This window comes from Micropterus salmoides, unplaced genomic scaffold (genome assembly GCF_014851395.1).
Source record: "Micropterus salmoides isolate LMB-PRFRI ecotype aquatic unplaced genomic scaffold, ASM1485139v1 Ms_hic_scaffold_16, whole genome shotgun sequence".
NCBI lineage: Eukaryota > Metazoa > Chordata > Actinopteri > Centrarchiformes > Centrarchidae > Micropterus > Micropterus salmoides.
In genome coordinates this window covers 6,744,755-6,765,002 of record NW_024040707.1, presented here as the reverse complement: position 1 = coordinate 6,765,002, position 20,248 = coordinate 6,744,755, and the positions used below count along the sequence as shown (strand labels likewise).

Genomic DNA, 20,248 nt, shown 5'->3' with positions numbered 1-20,248 from the left:
AATTTAACTCTATGACTTTATAACTTTATTTTACTTTAAATTATGTTACCCTATGCATGGCCATCTTCAAGATAAAAAAAATATAAAATATTATTTTATATGTCAGCAAATAGACATTGAGATTAGGGGGTCGTCTTACCCCAAGCAACCCTACATGCATAGGCAATAACAGAAGCCTGTTGTTGCCGATGGATTATGTATTTGGTAGGCCTATGTCTAATGTCCTTGTTTATATTTGGAATACAGACTGTAGCCTACAATTAACATGACTTACTACTGAGTTATATTTAAAATAAAGACATGATCTCTTTTGCAATTATCCTTATGACTCAGTTTTAATCACCCGCTGCCCAGAAGATCATTGGTACCCATCTCCCGAGCAACAGTGATATTGGTGAGGTGAGATGCCTACGCAGAACCCAAAGGATACTAAAGGACAGTCCCACCCAGCCACAGCCAGTTCACCCTGCTGCCTTCTGGGAAGAGATATAGAAGTTTCAGCTTCCACACCACCACACTGCAGATTTTTCCCCAAAGCTACCAGGCTCTTAAACTCAAACTCATCCTCAGCACTGCTCCACTGATCATTGAATCGTGTTTATTTCTGTTTACCATTTTTATAACTGCTTCTGTATTAACGTATATTGTCTGCTATGTAGCAGAAGGGAGTCACAATGCTCAATTTCATTATATAACCTGTTTTGTTGTGACAATAAATGTACCTACCTACCTACCAATCCAGTCCTTTTTACCTGCTGAAATACCTTTGAATGTCCAATACAACCAATAACATGCAGTATTTCACTTGCCAGAAAGTGATTACAGCCTCTACTTATTGACTAAAAGGTAGATTCTGCCTCAAAATGACTTGATTTATTTGAAAATACCTTTAAATGGCCAAAACAACACTTGAAATGCATTCTTTTACTTGCCAGACAGAAAGTGATTACAGAATGACTTGATTTCATTCAGAAGAGTTATATCTGACCGAAATTGTCCCCCTTTTTATTTCATATATAATAACATTATATTTTTTAATGACCACCAAACCAAAAATATCCCTGGTTTTCATTTCAGAAATCTGGTCACCTTAAGCTGATGATACACGGAGAAACTTTTAGAGCAACGGTGCTGGGCAATGTTGCCGTCAGTGGTAATGAGTTAAGATTACTACATTAATTCCCTTCTTCCACCCGCCCCGTCCCGCCGCTATCCGTTGAAAACATGGTCAGGCTTGGCACCAGCAAAGTTGCCCCGTGTATCATCAGCTTTAGACTATGTGCCAATATTGAACATGGGTCTATTCTATTGGTCCATTGGGTGCACCATTATATTACGTTCATTTAGCTAACATTTTTATCCAAAGCGACTCACAGTTGCTATATATGTCAGAGGTTGCACGCCGCTGGAGCGACTAGGGGTTAAGTGTCTTGCACAGGGACACAATAGTGGACATGTTACAGTGGGGAGTTGAACCCAGGTGTCTCGCACCAAAGGCATGTAAATGTAAATGTTCTGTATTTGTATAGCACCTTTCTAGTCTTTTCGACCACTCAAAGCGCTTTTACACTACATCTGCATTCACCATTCACTCACATTCATTCACTGAGCCTAAGTGCTCAAACAGAAACTAACATTCACACTTATTCATACACTGGCGGAACAGCCCTGACTATACTCTAGCACTAACATGAGTTTGACAATTGTTTTTTTGAGTGAAATATCTTGACAACTATTGGCTGGATTGACATGCAAATTGGTACAGCCATTCACGTTCCCCTCAGAATAAATTGCACTAACAATCAAGTGATTAACAATCATCAGGTCAAAATTTTTAATTTGTCCAATACTTTGGTTTATGACCAAATACCTCATCAGTCTCAGAGGTACTTTGTTTCGTGCTAATTAGCTAATTTTAGCATGATAGCACACTTAACTAAGATGGTGAACAGTAAACAACATACCTGCTAAACAGCAGCATGTTAACATTGTCAGTGCAATCACGTTAGCATACTGACGTTAGCAAAGTGCCACTTTGTACAGCCTCACTGAGCTGCTAGCATGATTGTTGACATTTCATGTAATAATTACCATGATCTTTCTGCAACAACAGGCCCATTTACAGAGTTTTCAAAATAAGATGACGTTATATTCTTTTATTATGATTAAAGAGCCTATTTGAGTATATTACATTTTAAATCATTAAAACAGTTAAACACTGCTAAAATTAGATTTTTTTTTTAAATTTAGAACAACGGGAAATGGAAATAGGAGAGATGGGTGAATGTAGCCTACTTTTAGGGATAATGTACCATATAATAAGTAATACCTGCAATAATTGAAAAGCAACTTTCTTAATTAATGTAGAAGAGGTAGTATTCTGCTGTTATGTAATTTGGGGTGGCCAAGATGGAAATAAATTCTATTAACTTGTTTTTATCTTGTGTCTTGCTTAAGTTTTAAAACATTGTGTTGTTTAGTTTTCTTCTCTTGTGTGTGTTTTTCATTGTTTTTTTTTGGTGAATATTTGTGTTTAATGTTTGTGTTGTTGATGGCAGAATAAAAATCATCAGTCAAATCATATTTTCATTATTTTTGTCCTATTGTTATGTTTGTGAGCACCAAATAAACTGGTGATGAGCAGTTATTTACGCTGAAACTACACTTTATTAACACTTATAATAATAATAATAATAATAATAATAATAATAATGACTCGGTACTGGCAGTAGCTGACCAAAACTATTTGACATTTAGATGTTAAAATAAATGCGAAGTACAGTGAGAGGCTGCCATGTTGAAATGTGATGGACCACAGGGTGCTGTCTTATAATCAGTCACCCAAACTCCTGCCCCGGGGCTAAAAGTCAAAGGATCGCTTAGACCTGATGTAACACTTGTGATTCTCCCCTTTGAAACTTCAAACTCCAGTTTGTGAACAAAGTCCTGTCTATCTTCTGAATAGGAATCTCCGACCACTGACCAAACTCCATTTGCAACCACTGCCTATTTGTACCTTCTCCTCAATGACTACATTTCATTTCCCCAAGTCCGATCTCAAAGGCAGTGCAGCAGGGAAGCAACACAGTAAAATCAAAATACAGGAACCAGCAGCTGGATGGGAAAGGTGATTATGGTGGCCTGGAAGAGTTAACAAGACGTGGAATATACTGTCTGGGGACTTATTTTGTTTCTTTCTAAGAGAGCTACATCACAGAGGACATGTTAATGTTTGTAAAGCACATCCCGGAGCGTGTTGATAAGAGTGAAACATAAGGAGACAATGTGCTGGCTACAGCAGATTTGAGGGCAGCAGAAAAAAGGCTGCTGCTCTGCTCTCCTGCAGTAGATGGAGGAGATAGGTGAGTAGAGTGTCATGGCAAAGACCTTGTCAACAGATAACTATCTGCAAATAACACAGATTATGCAAGCCCCTGTGGCTGACCGCGGGAATATCATATTGTCTGTGCCACTGGAATATTGTCAGATACTTTATTGTCGTCATGAAATGTGTTAAGATCGAATTTGTTTTTTTCCCAATTATTTCCTATTGTTATGTTAGTGTGGTCAGTCTGTGTGATACCTTTCTCCTGCTTTTATAGTTGAAAATGCTTTTATACAGCTCAGCTAAATAATTCACTGCAAAAACTAAAAGCTTAGTAAGATTAATTATCTTAATTGAAGGCAAAATATACTTGTTTTTTGTCTGACAAGGTATTTCTTCTTACCAGGCGGCTTTCATGTTAGAGAATTTCATTTGTCTCAAGTTTTTTTGGCCTTAAGTAGCAAGTGAAATATTCTTGTTCTGTTGGCAGATAATTTTGCTTATTTTAAGTAATTAAAATCATTTTTTGCCATTTTGTCCTCACTAATAGCACCTTATACTTCCAGTGAAGCTAATTTGTCCTCAGAGGCCTACAAATCCTTTTAACAAAAGCCAGTCCATCCCCTGAAGTGGTGTTAGGTGCATGGTTTATAGGGTTTTATGCTAAAATTACATGCATGTAATAGGTTGCCAAAAGGATCCATGTAGAAGCCTTTCATTTGTAATTAAAAAGTTAAAAAAAATGTACTGTAAAATGTTTTTCTTTTTTGTGTCGCTTTATCCAAATAACTTGACTTTAACAGAGAGGTTTAAGTGTGTTTTATGAAGATAACTCCAATAAATTGAATATGCCAAGAAATCAGATATTTTTCTGAAACAACAGAAGAGTTGTCACTCCGTCCTTACCCACGATAACTATTTAGTCTCAGGGTAATGATAAATCGCAAGTGGCTATTTAGTTGTTCAGTAGGCCTATCTCATAGTATGAAGGGTGTAAAAATCAGGGAGGTACGCAGTTAGAGGACCATATAATACTGTTTTTTTGTGTTTCTTTTGAAATTGTTTAGAGATTGTGCACTTTCTGTCTAAAATGCTCTTAGGTTAAAAATGACTTACAGTTAATTTTTTTACAGGAACCTTTTAACCCAAAAATTTGTAGTTCTCATGCAGATAATCTTTAATCTACAACAACAAGTTTCATCTTGTTACACATCCAGTCAGACTGAAAAACTCAAGTAGCCTCTGTGCACCAAATAAGTAAACAATTGCATCAATAAACACGAAGACCCATGGAAGACGTAAATCAATCACAGTGCGTGATAAGGCTCTGTAATCATTAACTCTGTTTTGCTGAGAATTAATTTTGACTGCTGGCCCAATCACCTCTGTCAGCAACTCTGCTCTGAGTACTTTCATCTCTCTGATTCTCTGTAGGTCCTTCAGTAATCAGCCAATCAATAGACATTTAACCTCCACAGCTTGAATAACAAGGACTACGTGTATTTAGGAATTCAACATTATCCTGTCAGCACAGCATCAAAGAGGACTTCATCCAAGTTTATACTGTAAATGTTGTTTACAGATGTTGTAAATATTTGCAGTTCTTTAATAAATTCAAGAAGGCAAACATAATAATTAATCTGACGCACCACCTGCGCCAGTAACACTGATGCTTCTTTAAATTTTGGTTGGACAGTTCAAACACTTCATCGACTAACTTTCCTCAATGTTCATTCGCTGTTCTACCTACTGAGGTCATATGCTGCTCTCTTCTGATCTTGTTAAGTCTGAACAAACCAACTCTGTCATCTGATCACGCTATCATTTTTGATTTCAGTGTCACAGGACAAATTTTTTTTACAGCACTGCCTCAGGTGGTGCAAGAAGTATTTATATCTTTTTTCTTAAATAAAAGAAGCAGCAGCACAGTGAAAAAATACTTATCATCAGGAAAAGTTCTACATTCATGTGGATGGGCTTTCAAATTGCAGCTTTAGATCAGGACAGTGGTGAAAGTATTCTGATCCTTTACTTAAGTAAAACTAGCAATACTGCAATATGAAAATACTGCATTACAAGTAAAAACCCTGCATTGAAAATGTTACTTAGGAAAAGTGCATAAGTATCGTTAGCAAAATCTACTTAAAGTGTCAAATGTACTCATTATGCAGAAAATAATGCCCCTGTCACTTTTATGATATTATATATTATATTTTTGTTGTTGTATGTTAACTTAATGTTACATTAACAAGTAAGTAGCATTTTAATGTTTTTAATGTAGCTGGCCAAGTTAATTTTAACTACATTATAAACAGCTTGGTACCTTGATCTCTAATAATGCATCATGTTTTGCATGTGACATGAAAATAAATCAGAATTAATGCTGTCTGCTACTGCTGATAAATGCAGTAAGTGGACTAAAAAGTACAATGTTTCTCTCTGAAATGTACTGCAGTGAAAGTATCATGCAAAATTCTATTAGTCAAGTTAATTAAGTTCATGAATACATGTACTTTTTTCTATTCCACCACTAAGTAAACTTCCTCAAAACTGTACTTTGGTATACAGTATGTCTGTGTGTTACCTTCCACTACTACAGACAATATGAAATCGCTACTTAATACTGCCATCATGTGGAAACATAGCAAGTCCACACTCAACTCAGTGTTGAGTTAAACAGGCTAACGCTATATATTTTATCTACAATCTGTTGAATCACTGAATTATTCTGGGTCCAAAATATTTATCACAGAGTGTCAAGATATTGTATCGATGAATTTGTTGTCTGTTTGTGCCACTAAATTCTCTCAATGAAGCAGCTCTTCTAAACAGTCAAAATTTAAAGCTTTCCTCACTCAAACCAGTTCTATAACACAATTACTTTTGAAGATTCAAGCAGAAGTAAACCAGAAACATATTCATTTTCACCTCAGCACTGCGTTCGTTCTGATAGCTTCCAGCAGGTTTATTTTCCAAAGCTCTGTGGATTTAACGCACAAACAGCAGCTTGTTGTTCGCCCTAGATCCAGGAATAATCTACACACTCAACAACTAATTCTCAAAGTTCTCTCTGTTTCCTTTACCGTTACCTGGGTCGGTGAAGTGCTGCGTCCCATCTTGGCCATACATCCCTCTGAAGGCCGAGCCCTGATAGTGAGCCGGCCAGCTGAGCAAAGGCCCATGAGCCTCAGCGGCTCTCTCAGGCCCGGCCAGGCTGAGGCAAGCTGGGAGGAGAAGCAGGGCCACTGTTACTGGATAGTGCTGTTTGCCGGGGCCACCGGGCCGACTGTTAGGGCCCACAGCGCCCAGAGATAATCTCCTAATGCCTGTCACAATGAGATTTGATTGGAGACTTGAACACCCGGATTAATAGTGTCAAGTGAATAGTGTGTAATACCTACCCTCCAAACAGGCTAATTGGGCTTTCTGCCTCTGTTAAACACCAGATATTTTATTGCAGTACGGATTAAATTTCACTTCATTAGCTGAGTGATTTGTTCACCAGGACTCTATACTGTGACTCTTCTAGTACACAAGATTAATATTTTCCATACGGCCAAAGTTATTTATATTTTTTTTATCTTATTTTAAGTTGAAAACAAACCAGTATCTGTTTCAGAGTTTACAATCACCATCAGTTCATCCAGATGACAAATGTCAGTATATTGTATATACCGTATACCAATTCCACCTACCTCATGTACATAACACCTGCACATAATACCTGTTTATTCCAGCATTCTTTGCACTCATCACACTGTGTACATGTATGCTTGTATGTGTATGTGCACCTGTATATCACATCCACCTCCGACATGTACATAATAATAACTATAATGGTAATAATAATTTACTCCTGCATCCTTTGCACTCTGGTCATTGCACTTCTGCACTATTGTCTCAATCTGTCTGTTTTTGTTTATAGTGTGTATGTATGTGTTCTCTATACTGTAGCCTGTGTTTGATTTTATTACTGTATTGTTGTGTTATTGTATAAGTAAGCACATAGTGAGCATTGTCCTATCCAGAGTCACGTAAGTTACATATGGCTCGTTATAATGGTTAAATGATTTGATCCAATCATTTAAACGCATAATTTGGCCCTGAAGTTAAGAGGGTTAGAAGTCTTTGGTTTTAAACAGTTTTTTAAGTGGGTAGAAATGTGTGTGAAAGTAGCCAATTAAATTGCTTGTTGAGGGAAAATTGTTAAAGCAAGAGAAAAATAAACAACAAATGCAAGGTAAAGATGGCATGCATACAATCAAACCTCATTATAACATGAAGTTTACTTGTGTACCCAAGTCCTGTGTAGTGAGGGCCCATGGTCATAATTATCCGTCTATGCTTGCTGACGGTGTAGCTGCTCTACAGATGTAACCTGTTAAAACGACTAATAATTGAACTAATGCTGTTCTGATCTACTTTTCCATTACAAATGGGCAACTCCCATCTATTAAGGATGATCATGGGATGTGAAAGCTCCAGAACAGCCATGAAGGTACTTTGTCTTAAGATTGTTTTGTCAACAGTTTATAAACTAGTAAAAATTAGCTCCAATTTAGCTCCAATACAAACACAAGCCGGAAGGCTCTATGGTCATATCACCAGCTAAAACATTAAAATGCTGCTCACAAATTTATGGATCAAACTAAGCAAACACTGAGGAAACATTCTGCCACCTAATAGGTACTTCTACCATGCAGGACTTTGACTTATAATGGGAATATTATGAAGTAAAAGATTGCAGTACATTAGTGCCTTTAGTTCAAATGACATTCAAGCTTTTCAATTCAAAGTTTTCACATAAGCATTTAAACTCTGAAGAGATACATTGCATCCATTTATAACACATTGTACGTACTATATGGGTTTTATGACAACTCTTAATTGTGATCCACGCAGCAGCTACCTTGTAACAAATATACCACAAACATTATTTATCATCATTGCCTTAATAATCTGGCTGTATTATGGTCTTTTAACAAGAAGATGTTGTCTTTGTTAGTCTAGTTGAGTTCATTTAATCCTTTCACTTTGTCTCTGTCACTCAGGCGGTGTGTTTTAAGGAGCCAGGCCTGCCTCTCGGTGCCCCGCTGTCAAGTCATTCAGCTTTGTAGATTAAACAGATATCCGCTGAGGAGCTGCTGAACGGCTGCTGTCATGTTTACATTCACCAAGTGATTCTGCCAACAGTAGGTTGTGACCGTTGGGCAATTAATCCCATGTGTCTGACACAAATTTATGTGTGCTGTGTGAGCTATACTGTAAGCTAAAATCAAGGTTTATCAACTTGCCTCAGTAGTTGAGTCTAGAGGAATCAAAAGGCTGCAACCTGGTGAATTGTAGGTCAGATTTTGTAGAAAATTACGCAAAACTTAACACTCTTGCCATTACGCATCATGTTAAAACTGGCAGCTGTAATCTGCTGGTGAATACAACAAATTTCTAATGCTAGCTAGAGACACAACGTCAGCACATTTCCTTTCAGTTTGTTTGGACAAAGAAGCATAGTATAACCCGATCTAGGCCAAAAAGAAGCTTAGTGTAGGCAGTTGCCAAAGAATGCAAACTTAAATGTCCTAGTTTTGGAAGATTTGGTGAGCCTATACTGTAGGGGGTAAACAAATCCTTTCAGAATATGTTGCTGTTCAAAAACAGAGCAACTCAATCATTTGTGATACTATTTTCTGGTCATGGATCAAAGAGGTGGCTACACAGTGACCAATGCAATCATCACTGTTTTTTAAAATCAGGGGAATATGACAACGAAAATGTAACATTTTTTGACCCATACAATGAATACAGTCAAAATAACATAGTGTAGAAACTGGATCCTCTATCATGTCGTTTAAAGCATTAATCTCATAAAGACAAAAACAACAAAATGTTGGTCCTCCTGTAAGTACTTTCTGACTAAATCTTTGAAAACACGTCATGAATATATACTTTGACCTTTAAAAAAGGCTCAATAATTTCCTAAAACATCTGAAGTTTTGTAAGCTAACATGAGTAAATAGGATGTTTCTAGGGGATTTTTTTTTAGTGGCAGACTATAGTATTTACAACAGCAGGATGATGTATGTGGGATTGAGTCAGAATAAACTACAGTGTCTATGTTCAGCATTATAAAGGACATTCAACAGATTGTTTTTGGGCAAAAATTGAGCTCCACAATTCCATTAGAATAATAATAAGGAGGAAAATATAGACAGGCTTTAGGTAAAAGACAATGCTTGTTAGTAGAGTCAGTTCATTGTTGGTTTTAGGTTTTAATGGGATTTGTTGAAAAAAAGAAAAAATATCACCAGACATGTCCTCTAAAAGCAAGATTGGTGCTAATCATTAACTGTCGCTTCGCCTCTTTGCATAATTGTGGAGATTGTGCCTCTGATGGTACTGTATATAAAAATCTGTATATAAACATTCAGTAGCTGTCATATGTGACTAGTGGGACTAATGCCAAAATCAGCAGATCTGTGTGTGGTGGCTCATGTCTTGTTGAAGGGCAAGAAATTTCAACTTTGACACGCCTATTTGCACCATTGACCAATAGGAAACTGTCTTGACAATGCTGACCTTTATTTAACCTCCTCTGTTGCAGTATGAACTATCCCACAGAAGAATTAAAGAATTGGCACTATATAAATAAAATTTAAATTAACTGAAAAGAGAAATGGCTTTTCTTACTTTTAAGAGGCAGGACTTGAATGTACAAATACATCTTTGCGCCACAGAAGAATGAAAGAATTGAAGAATGAAAGAATTGGCGCTATATAAATAAAATTGAATTGAATTGAAAAGAGAAATGTTTTTTCTGACAGTTAAGAGACAGGACTCGATGGTACAAATACATCTTTTGTATGAACTGTGTGGACGCATTATCCTGTCAGCGACCAAGCTAGCAAGTGTTAGCAAGCTTGTTAGCCTGGAGAGCTTTAATCCCCCTTTAAAGAATCGTTACTGCGTGGAATAATGTACACTTCTGAGTATAAAATGTTAGGAGAGAGTAAACAACACAGTACAGATTGCACCAGCTACAGTAGATTACCAAGTAGCCAAGTGCGTAGTCTAGAGCCAACTATTTGTGCTGCAGTTATTTATGTTCTTGGTTTATGTTATAATTTTTCCAAGATCAAGTTCACATTACACATCACTCTCATTGTCAGATTGTAGATGAACAAGAAAACAGTATCACAAACTGGCTAAAGGGAAAACAAAAGCACCTCACTATTGGCAAAGTAAAAGATGTAAAGATGTAATTTGCTGTCCCACTTTCAGCAGTTGATGCAGTAGAAGAAGAGAAATTGGGAGAGCATTATATGATAAATCTATTGTAAAAGTGCCATTCAGCCATTTAACAGGGGGTTACTCAAAAACCTGTCACTCTCGGGGCTTCCAGAAAATATGTAGCCCTACACAAAAACATGGATCACACAGAAACATCTGTTTAATGACAAACCAACTGTTTAGCCACATTCATCACTTTTTTTTTCTCATGATGGCCAGCTAAAACATTAATTTGCATCTCTACATCCCACTGTGACATGCAAATTATTCAGTGAATGACCATGGGTGTAAAAACAAAACCCCACATCAACTGCTGTATCTGAAAGCTGGTGTGAGAAGTTGAACAGTGAGGCCTCTGCTTTCATTGAAAGAGTTCAGAACAGACGTCACAAAGGAACAGATGTAGCCCGTAGCAGCAGTGTGAAGATAGTGACTGAAGGGGATTTCTGTGGTCTTACAGACTTCACTGTGTTTGTGTTTGTGTTTGTATAGCATCATATCCTGTTGCCATATCTACAGATAAGCTTTGTGAGTTATTATCTTAGCTTTCATATTATGTCCGTTTCACAGTTACTTTACAGAAATAATGTTTTCAGCAACACAGGCCGAGAATAAACAGTTGTTTAAAATGCTAATTACAGTACAATTTGACATACTTCTACTCTTAATAGATATTGTACTTTGTACTTAAATTGATTTATTTGACACTTACAGTTAACGTTATTTTACTTATTTAAAAAAACAATGATTAATGATATGATGCAGTACTACTACTAATCTACCCAGTAGCAGTAGTATCAAAAATAGGCTCCATGTTGACAAACTACAGAGCAGAGCCATTAACTACTACTAAGTACTTTTAATGATGAGAGTTAAAGTATTACTATCATTAGATTGTGTATTTCTACTTACTTAAGTAAAGGATCTGAGTTCTTTTCCCCCCACTGAGAATACAAATACAGAGTCTTCTGCTCAAAAACTCTTACTTGTATCAGCAGCACCAAAAACATCATGTTCACATCACCTTGTAAACCTCTGCACCATCATCACCATCAGGCCCAACTCCCATGGCCTTTTTAACAACCTCCATATCTCTGACACACCTCCTGGATTACAGTCGTGTGGAAAAGGCAGACACAAATGGCGATGATATTTCCCCTCTGAATCTGTTGTGATCCAGCAGAGCTCAGGAGCCAAACGGCTGCTGCACAAACCACCGAAATGAAAGAAAAAGGCAAGCAGCTGCCACACTCGACCTTTTTTTCACTGAAGCCAAAACTGATAAAAACAAAAATGTTTGTACTCACCAAATGGAAGTTCCATACTTGAACTGACTTGTGTGTTTACATTGACCATGTCGTCCTCTGCTTCCTCGAGCATGTGTTTTAAATCCACGTTTTCCTCCCTCACCATAAGGTGTAAAATGTGGAAGTTTGGCGCAGCTTGCTGCAGTGTGAGAAGGGTGTTGTTGGTGCAAGGTAAGGCCGGTGTTGCCGCTGTTATCTTATTGATTTTCCTAATCTGGGCAAATGTGGGTGGGGAGGTTAAACAGTAACCAGGCTCGTATGGACACCAATCTATATAGCAGCTGTAACTACGGCAACATGATGATAGAAACTCAAATAGACATAAAGTTATCATGTGCTTTTCCCTCTTTCTCATCACCAAACAGCCGTTTCTCAAGATACAGATTAGGAGTGAACAAGAGTGTTGAGACTTAAAGGAGAGAGAAAGCTAGAGGGTGGGGAGAAATATGAAAGACAGAGAGGAGTGGAGAATGTACAGAGGGTGGCAGCGAACAAACTGTGTATGATGAGTAACGTAATCAGTTTTGTTTTGACTGAAGGGAAAAAGTAACTGACTGCTTAGCTGCCAGTTATAGAACTGGGCCTGAAACACCTGTGGATAGCAAGACGCCCACTGAAATCTAATTTTAAAATGTCATTTCCACAGTCTCCTGGCAGAAATGGAAATCTCACGCCTGTTTCACTTCATAAAGGCGATTTTGTGCCATCTGATTGCAGCATCTGGCAGGCTTTTAAAATTCCACAGGCAAGTTTAGATATTTTCTTATGTCATTCACAAAAAATATGATGGTCTTTAACATGATTTATAAACCAGTCACAAGACATATTCAGGATTTATCACATACTGTACACACTAGTTGTTTTATGGTCTTTATGGGATTTACAGTCTCAATGAATAGTTTGACATTTTGGAAAATCCTTTTAGATGAGTCAGATGAGAATATCTTTACCACTTTTATGACTGTACAGTGAATACAGAGCTACAATCGTTTAACTTAGCTTACTAGCATAGATACTGGAAATGGGGAAATGGCTAGTCTGGCTCTGTCCAAAAGTAACAAAATCCTACTTCCAGCACCTCTTAAACTCACTAACTCACTAACGTGTTACTAATCGTTTGTTGTATTAATCTGTACAAAAACAGAAAAACCGACTATTTCTTGGCCGGCAACCTCTTTGTGATGGCAATTTGTTGTTTTTACAGTTCAGTTTTTAAACAGATTAGATATATTATGCGAATTAGTGAGATTAGCTGTTTCCAGTCTTTATTCTAAACTATGCTAAGCTAACCGTCTCATGGTTGTAGCTGCCGTACAGACGTGAAAGTGATGTAGCTCTTGTGTTTGTGGAGGCATTGACTGGTGATGACAACTTGAAGACTGTCAATTATTCTATCAAGTGTTCAAAACAGCAGCAGATGTAATGATTTGTAATATTCATAACTATACAAACATGAAGCTCACACAGAGAATAAATTCCAGCTACTCTCCAATTCTGGATGAAGAGCTTCCAGATGAAAGGTTATCATTGTCACCGAAGTGCTGAGCTGCTCTGTACGTTTGTTTGTGAGGGTAAAAATGTTTTCCATTTCAAATATGTTACATGTTTGCTGTTGGTGGCCATGGTGTGTGTGTGTGTGTGTGTGTGTGTGTGTGTGTGTGAGAGAGAGAGAGAATTGGTTTGGAGGCACAGCTGATTCACTTGTATTTTAGACCATAAAAACTGCATTACTCTCCTGTTTTATGGCAGAGAAAGTCTCTGAGGGGTGAACAGTAGAGATGTAATGAGGTGAAATGCAGGACAGAAAATTCCCTGCAGCAGCAGTGAATAAACACAAGTTGTGAACTGCATATTATTTATAGGGACGTACACCGTCATCAGTTATTTATAACTTAATTAATCTTCAGTGAGGCAAACAGACAACCAATGAATTTAACGCATTTGTGTTTACTGCAGGAATGATTTGACAGTTTTTCACACTGAACAAAGAAAAATGTTCAGTCAGGTTAGAAAGAGACTCATAAAACACATCCAAGGCTACAGTAAATATAATCTGAACAATAAAAGTGCTTAGTTTTTGGTCAATGCCTCTCAAAAGTCATTCAAACCAACACATTGATTAATAACAGTGCAAAAACTCTCTGTAGACGTCTTAAACAAGTATAAAAACAGGACAATGTTACTTATTTTTTCAATATTATTTTGTTAGTAACGTGTGGGATAAAGATTTACTTTGAACATAGTGGTAGTTGGAGAGCTGTATCATTTTCTACTTGTCAGAAATGTTTTCATGTGCAGCCTTGCTGTTGGTTAAAACTGTAAGACTTTACATGGATTATTACTTTCTATTTTTTTAATCTATTTTCAGTTAAAACACATATAAAACTCTGTGTTGTGTTAATATCTTGTAAGTCTTTTGGGTTTTGGGTTTGGTGAGCACTGGTTTCTCCAGCAGGAGCCGCCATAGCTGGATGGACAGACAGAGCAAGGCTTCCCGCTCTTATAGGGAACCTCTCCAACCCAATTTCCTCTGAAACACAAATTAACATAAAGTTATAAGGCATTGTTATGCATTTATTTTTTAACAGAACCAAAATCTATCAAAGGATAAGACTCGCATTACTGTATATTTCTGTTATTGTCACAACAATGTGTTTTCGGAATAAAACTTCTCTACCCTGAGTGTGGCAAATCTGTATATACTCTTAGCTCAGAAATGCTGGGCACTGTAGTTTTCAGCAAATGTTAGTCAAACATGAGTAAATAGTATAGCATTTGTTGGGGACTAATTTCAGCGGCGTAGTGAGTATTTGGGGCAGCAGGACGGTGTACGTGGGATTGAGTCAAAACTAAACTAATGTGTTTTCATGGTAATGAAGGAACATGTCAGCCAGTACAACAGTGCGGCTCATTGATCTGTTTTTAATACTTTTTAAATAAAGAATTTCACCAGACGTATCCTTTAAAAACACAAATAATATGTGTTACATTTCCTGATGATAATTTCTCGGTGGTGTTTTGTCTTATCAGAATAACAAACAAGCACGTTTATACTATCATAAACTATACACAATCCATCCTCACCAAAAAAACAGCCGTATAGGTAAATTATTATGTAGCGGCAGAAGAAGTCAGGTGACCATGTATAAGGAGCAACAAAGTCCGTGTAATGAGAGCGGTGAGATGGTTGGATGCGTCAAGTAGACCGAGGTTCATGTCCCATGAAAAAAGAAAGAAAATCAAGGTTTACTAACTTTTTGTATACGACTTGCATCACGTGAATTACATTACTTACGTCACATGACTTGTACCTATTTTAATCCAAACCACGATCTTCCTAAACCTAACCAAGTGGTTGTGTTGCCTAAACCTAACCAAACTACCACCATTTCATCTTTGTTACTTGTTAAATGTTATGTGTAATGTAATGAAGGTCCGCTACGCCAGTCACTGGTACTTGCCAATGCTCGTACATATTGTCATACATATTGTTTTGGGGAATGGTTTTATATGTCATTGTATCGGACATAGACGTTGTTTTGCATTAACATTCAAACTATTTTGTCATTTAGTCATTTACGTGCTGACTGTACACTACAGTATATACACGGCTGGATTATCTACTGGGGAAAGCGCCAGGGCCCCAGATCCAGAGAGGACCCAGTAGACCTGGGTTCACTTGGTATTGGCAAACGTTTGTAAGTTAGGATATTTACACCACCATTGCAAAGTAACCTATCAACTAAGGCAGGTCCAGGCATTTTTAGTTAATATCCTCATCATGTAGAAAGGCTTTTTGTAGTTTATAAGGTCCTCACATGGTGCACATTCTTAAATAAAGTTATATTTAATTAAATTACTGCAAACTAAAACACAGTATGTATAATCCAAGCATAGGAGTACTGCTTGTACTGGTTTTAATGAGAACTTGGAGGCAATTAGGCACACATTATTAAGCTACAGCCAGCAGTTGGCTAGTTTTAGCGTAATACCGAGTTTTGTTACCTTCGAGACAGGTTAGCTGGTTTCCACCGGTTTCCAGTATTTCGTTCCTCTCACCTAACTCTCAGCAAGAGTGTATTCCCCAAAAAGTCAAACTATTTTGTTTAATTCTCCTTACTTTATAGAGTAGTTGCAGACCAGCAGTGTCGCCTCCCTCCAGGTGCTCCCAAACACGTATAGGTTAGAGCACTTCCTGACAGCACACCCCACTCTGTTGGTGTTCGCCCACACCATCTGAGAGGGAACACAAAACATATTATGCATTAAATGCTGTGCAAGCAGATTTGCCAGGAGAGATCATTTGTAAAGTGACTGTACGTATATATATATATATTTACTAAATACTAGGGCTGTCCCCAACTAAGGATTTACATAGTCGAATCAGAATAGTCAAGTCCTGCCTATCATGTGTGTTAATCCCTTTTCTGTCTCTCTCTCGCCGGCCATTCACCGGTCTTGTGCGGAGTTTTGCATGCATTCCGTGTTGCCGACAACTGCATGCAACTTGCGGTTCCTTGCAGGTCTATTTCAAGAAGCCGGCTAAAAACGATAAATTATTCTTTGTGGTTCATCAACGGTGATAAACTATCCGAAAGTCCTGCGGGGTGCAGACAACTCGGCACAACACCGGTGAAGCTGGGGCTCTGTCTCTTCTGCCACTACACACATGCTCACTGACGACCCAGGATTATAGGATTACAATTTAGGATTTATTTGCACACTTTTGAATTGAACGTTAATTGAACGTTTTAATATTTTTACATTTGTTTACAGCATTAATCATTTAAATGTGTTTTGTAATAGGCTGTATATTAACTTATGGGGAGAAAACTAGTTCTATGTAAAATTGGACATTGAGCACCCCCATATCGCCCAAATGGCATGATCCTTATTTCGCTGCGAAGCTTCGACTGTGAGATTAACAGTCGAATCAGGCTCCGCCCATCAAAGCATCGAATCTTCGACTATTCGGGGTCAGCCCTACTGAATATGTACATTTCACCTACTTTTGTTCTTTAAAAAGCCCAGTAAATTCCTGAAACAGCTGGACAGTGTAGTTTTCAGCAAGTGTTACTTAAACAGGAGTAAATAATGCATTTGTTGGGGACCATTTTCAGCTAGTTACAGCAGTGAATTTGCACAGCAGTGACAACAAGGAATCTCTATAAGCTCTCTTTAAATGCACAAAATCAGAAAACCCATTCCACCCCTTCCTCAGTCCAAAACAGACCCCACTGTACCTGTGTGTAGTGAGAGCACACAGACCCACTGCATCTGTTCGGGTAGGAGAAGTGGTGCCTCTCATCGTACCAGGACTTGACCAGATCAGTGATGGACTGGTACCTGTCACATCAAACACATATTCACTCATTCATCCATATAGTACAGTTGTATTATTAGTAGTAGTTTAACATGTATTCAGTGACTGTTACGACCATAGTGCATAGCTGGCTGTTTGCGCGGAGCTCTGCATTACCTTCCTGAAGTGATTGACAGGTTTTGTCCCATGTATTTCATGGCGTGTGTCGGACCGTGATCCCAAATGCATTGTGAAGCCCAAGAGTCAGCTGACTTAGCAAGTCCCTCATCCCAGAGCTTTAGAACCATGAAAGGGGGAGAAGGAGAAAGAGACAGGCGCATTTGATTTCAATCAGTTCAGCAAGAAAACAACAAAAAAATCCACTTTGCTCTTTGCTTAAAATGGAGTGAACCCACACATCTGCTTCCTGCTGACTTTTAAGTTTGTTGTACCATGAAATAAGTTGTTGTGGCTGTTACTTGCAAGATCTCTATCAGTTTGTTCTTTTTTAACTTTCACTTGTCTATGAAGATTCTCAGTCATCCAGGTCATAGTTATCCAACGAAGGTTAAAATCAAGGGCAACTGGACTTGGTTGAAGATACTGGAAGACATTTCGTCCCTCATCCAAAGGACTTCTTCAGTTCTGACTGACTGGCAGGGAAACTCAGCTATTTAACCTCAGTGGGGTCGTTATCCCGGGTCATCGATACCGCTGGTTCGTTAGTGTTCGTTGTTGCTGTGACGACAGTCGTTACGGTCGTTAAGACTACCTGTGGCCAAGACTGAACGACCATCGTTGGTATCTTCACCTTCACTCAACAAACGTAACCTATTGGCCTCAGGTGAAGATACCAACGATGGTCGTTCAGTCTTGGCCACAGGTAGTCTTAACGACCGTAACGACTGTCGTCACAGCAACCAGGAACACTAACGAACCAGCGGTATCGATGACCCGGGATAACGACCCCACTGAGGTTAACTGGGTTTGCACATTTGATGGAGGTCACAAAATATGGAAATACTACTATACTATAGTACTATAAAGCGTTGATATTACACCAAATAAGAAAATATTTCATGTTCTATTATAAGAGCATGATATATGCATGATGAAATATATATTCCTTTTGTTCTCAAGTCATTCACAAATAAAAACATTTGCAGTATGTTATCTTGTGATGTTATTAATGCTGTATCAATGCAGTTAGAACCTTTTTATACAAACTATTATAAAACTCTAAATAAGTACTGTCAGCAGCAATCACAGACACAGAGCAAATGAAAATACTGTACCCCAAACGTAAGTACAGTAATGCCTCCTTTTCTGTAGCCGACTTCTGAAACATGTTAGTTTAATTAAAAGTAATTCTCAGCAATTCTCAGAAAATTCAGAGAAGTGATGATGGTAATAAAACAGTGTTAGATATGTTTTCTCCAGGACCCCAAACAGAACATTAATTTAACATCTTATGTTGAGCTTTTTCTTTTGAGATGCACTGAAAATAAACTAACCTAAAAAAACAGAAACCCTAACTATGTGTCCCTGGTCTGATTCACTGCCAAGTGTTTCCTCACCATGAACTCCATATTAGCTGCAGGGGGGAGGACCTGAGAGCGGACTCGGTTGTGGTAATCCAGCAGGGCATTGATCTCTCTGGAGGAAATGGCTCGCTTACGTCTGCTGCGAGGTGCAGCCACATCTCCAGTGAGCACCCTGAAGTCAGCCTGTGTCTCAGCTCCAGCCTTGGTCGTGTTGAGCAGCTCAGTTGAGCTCGACAGCACAGCAGCAGCAGCTCCCATGTGAGGCTCCATCCACAGGGTGGCAGCCAACAGGAGCTGAACACAAGCAGCACCCATCTGAGCCCAGTGGAGGGGGAGGCTACAGCTGCACCACATCGCTGCACAACTCTGAGGAGGAGACAAGTTTACTTTATCATGATCAGAATGACAATGAAGATCATTGGAAGAATCTCAAAGGTGGTGTGTGTGTGGTGGGGGAGGGAGGGAGGGGGTTTGGTATTGCATTCAATCAGCTTATTTTAGATGCAAATATCAAAACCGGTTGTTCGTTATGAGAGAATGAAAAATCAAGAATGTGTGCATCGAAAAGCGCATTACATCTTCATCATGGAGCATGATATTGTCCCAATAAGTAGATGAACTGCTTTGGGGCAACAAAATGAAAAATCATTTTTAAACATGGACATAAGTCGAATATTCAGCCTCCTTTAACTGTGTTTTTGGTCTCTACCAACTTCTGAGGCTGTATAGCTGTTAAATGCTGTTCACCAGCTAGTCGTTAACTGCATCTATCTGGCTTCTGGTGCTAACCAGGTAGTGTACATTGAGTTTTTGGTGCTTTTTTAGCTGCCTGCTGCTGCTACTGGAAACAACACCGATGAGAGTGAACTAAAACAGCAGTCTCTGAGGGTACATCACTATGTGCAAATCATTTTCACATTATTCTATCAGTGTATCTATTATTATTATACAACTACGAATTAGGCCACTTTAAGAAATACATGAATACATACAAAATACAATAATTCTTTAAAGCACATGCTTGTGAGATTAATGCATAACAGTATTTGTTTTACAACTATAGTAGTTATCTTGGTTTAAAATGTGAAATAATCAAATGTGTGTAACACATATATGTGTTTCCCACACCAAACTGCAACTTTATGCCCACTTCAAAATTAATATTTAAATGTTTAAAATATTTATAAAAGTGAGGATAAAAGGGTTAAAATGTGTTAAATGTTAATTAGATTGAAGGAAAAATAACATGCAAACTTGTTTTCCTGTTATGTTATTTCATTAAGTGTTTACACTTTATTAAATGACCACAGCTTTCATTACAAATAATAAATATTTCTAAGGTAATATTCGTTTAAGTAATGCTGCAAAACTTTCCTAATTAAATGAATAAAAAATATATGAGGAGAACTTTCAGTGACAATCTACTAAACTAATCAATCTAGCAATAATAATCTGTTAAATTATTCCGCTTACCATCCTCTAC

The 20,248-nt window shown here is 37.9% G+C and overlaps 1 protein-coding gene and 1 long non-coding RNA gene across 2 annotated transcripts; one reads left to right on the top strand and one right to left on the bottom strand.

The window, feature by feature from the left end:
- The first annotated feature begins 2,873 nt into the window (after positions 1-2,873).
- LOC119905123 lies at positions 2,874-10,113 on the top strand. The gene is made up of 3 exons (XR_005444781.1): positions 2,874-3,362; positions 7,784-7,823; positions 8,377-10,113. It is a non-coding gene; the product is annotated as an uncharacterized LOC119905123 (long non-coding RNA).
- A 4,162-nt stretch (positions 10,114-14,275) lies between these two features.
- Positions 14,276-19,096, bottom strand: r3hdml (R3H domain containing-like). Its single transcript, XM_038721857.1, has 5 exons — positions 18,799-19,096; positions 17,399-17,517; positions 17,163-17,265; positions 16,040-16,155; positions 14,276-14,449 (listed from the first exon to the last, which is right to left on the bottom strand). Exons 1-5 carry the CDS (start codon positions 19,078-19,080, stop codon positions 14,317-14,319), a joined length of 753 nt encoding a protein of 250 aa, XP_038577785.1. The 5' UTR covers positions 19,081-19,096; the 3' UTR covers positions 14,276-14,316.
- Between the last annotated feature and the right edge of the window lie 1,152 nt (positions 19,097-20,248).

What these genes read in the sequence shown, in the direction of transcription:
- r3hdml (XM_038721857.1), bottom strand. Translation starts at nt 19,080, where the DNA reads ATGGGTGCTGCTTGTGTTCAGCTCCTGTTGGCTGCCACCCTGTGGATG. An exon ending in CTGTCAATCACTTCAGGAAG is followed by an intron (nt 17,266 to 17,398) that starts GTAATGCAGAGC and finishes TTGATGTGACAG; the next exon opens with GTACCAGTCCATCACTGATC. An exon ending in TGTGCTCTCACTACACACAG is followed by an intron (nt 16,156 to 17,162) that starts GTACAGTGGGGT and finishes GTTCCCTCTCAG; the next exon opens with ATGGTGTGGGCGAACACCAA.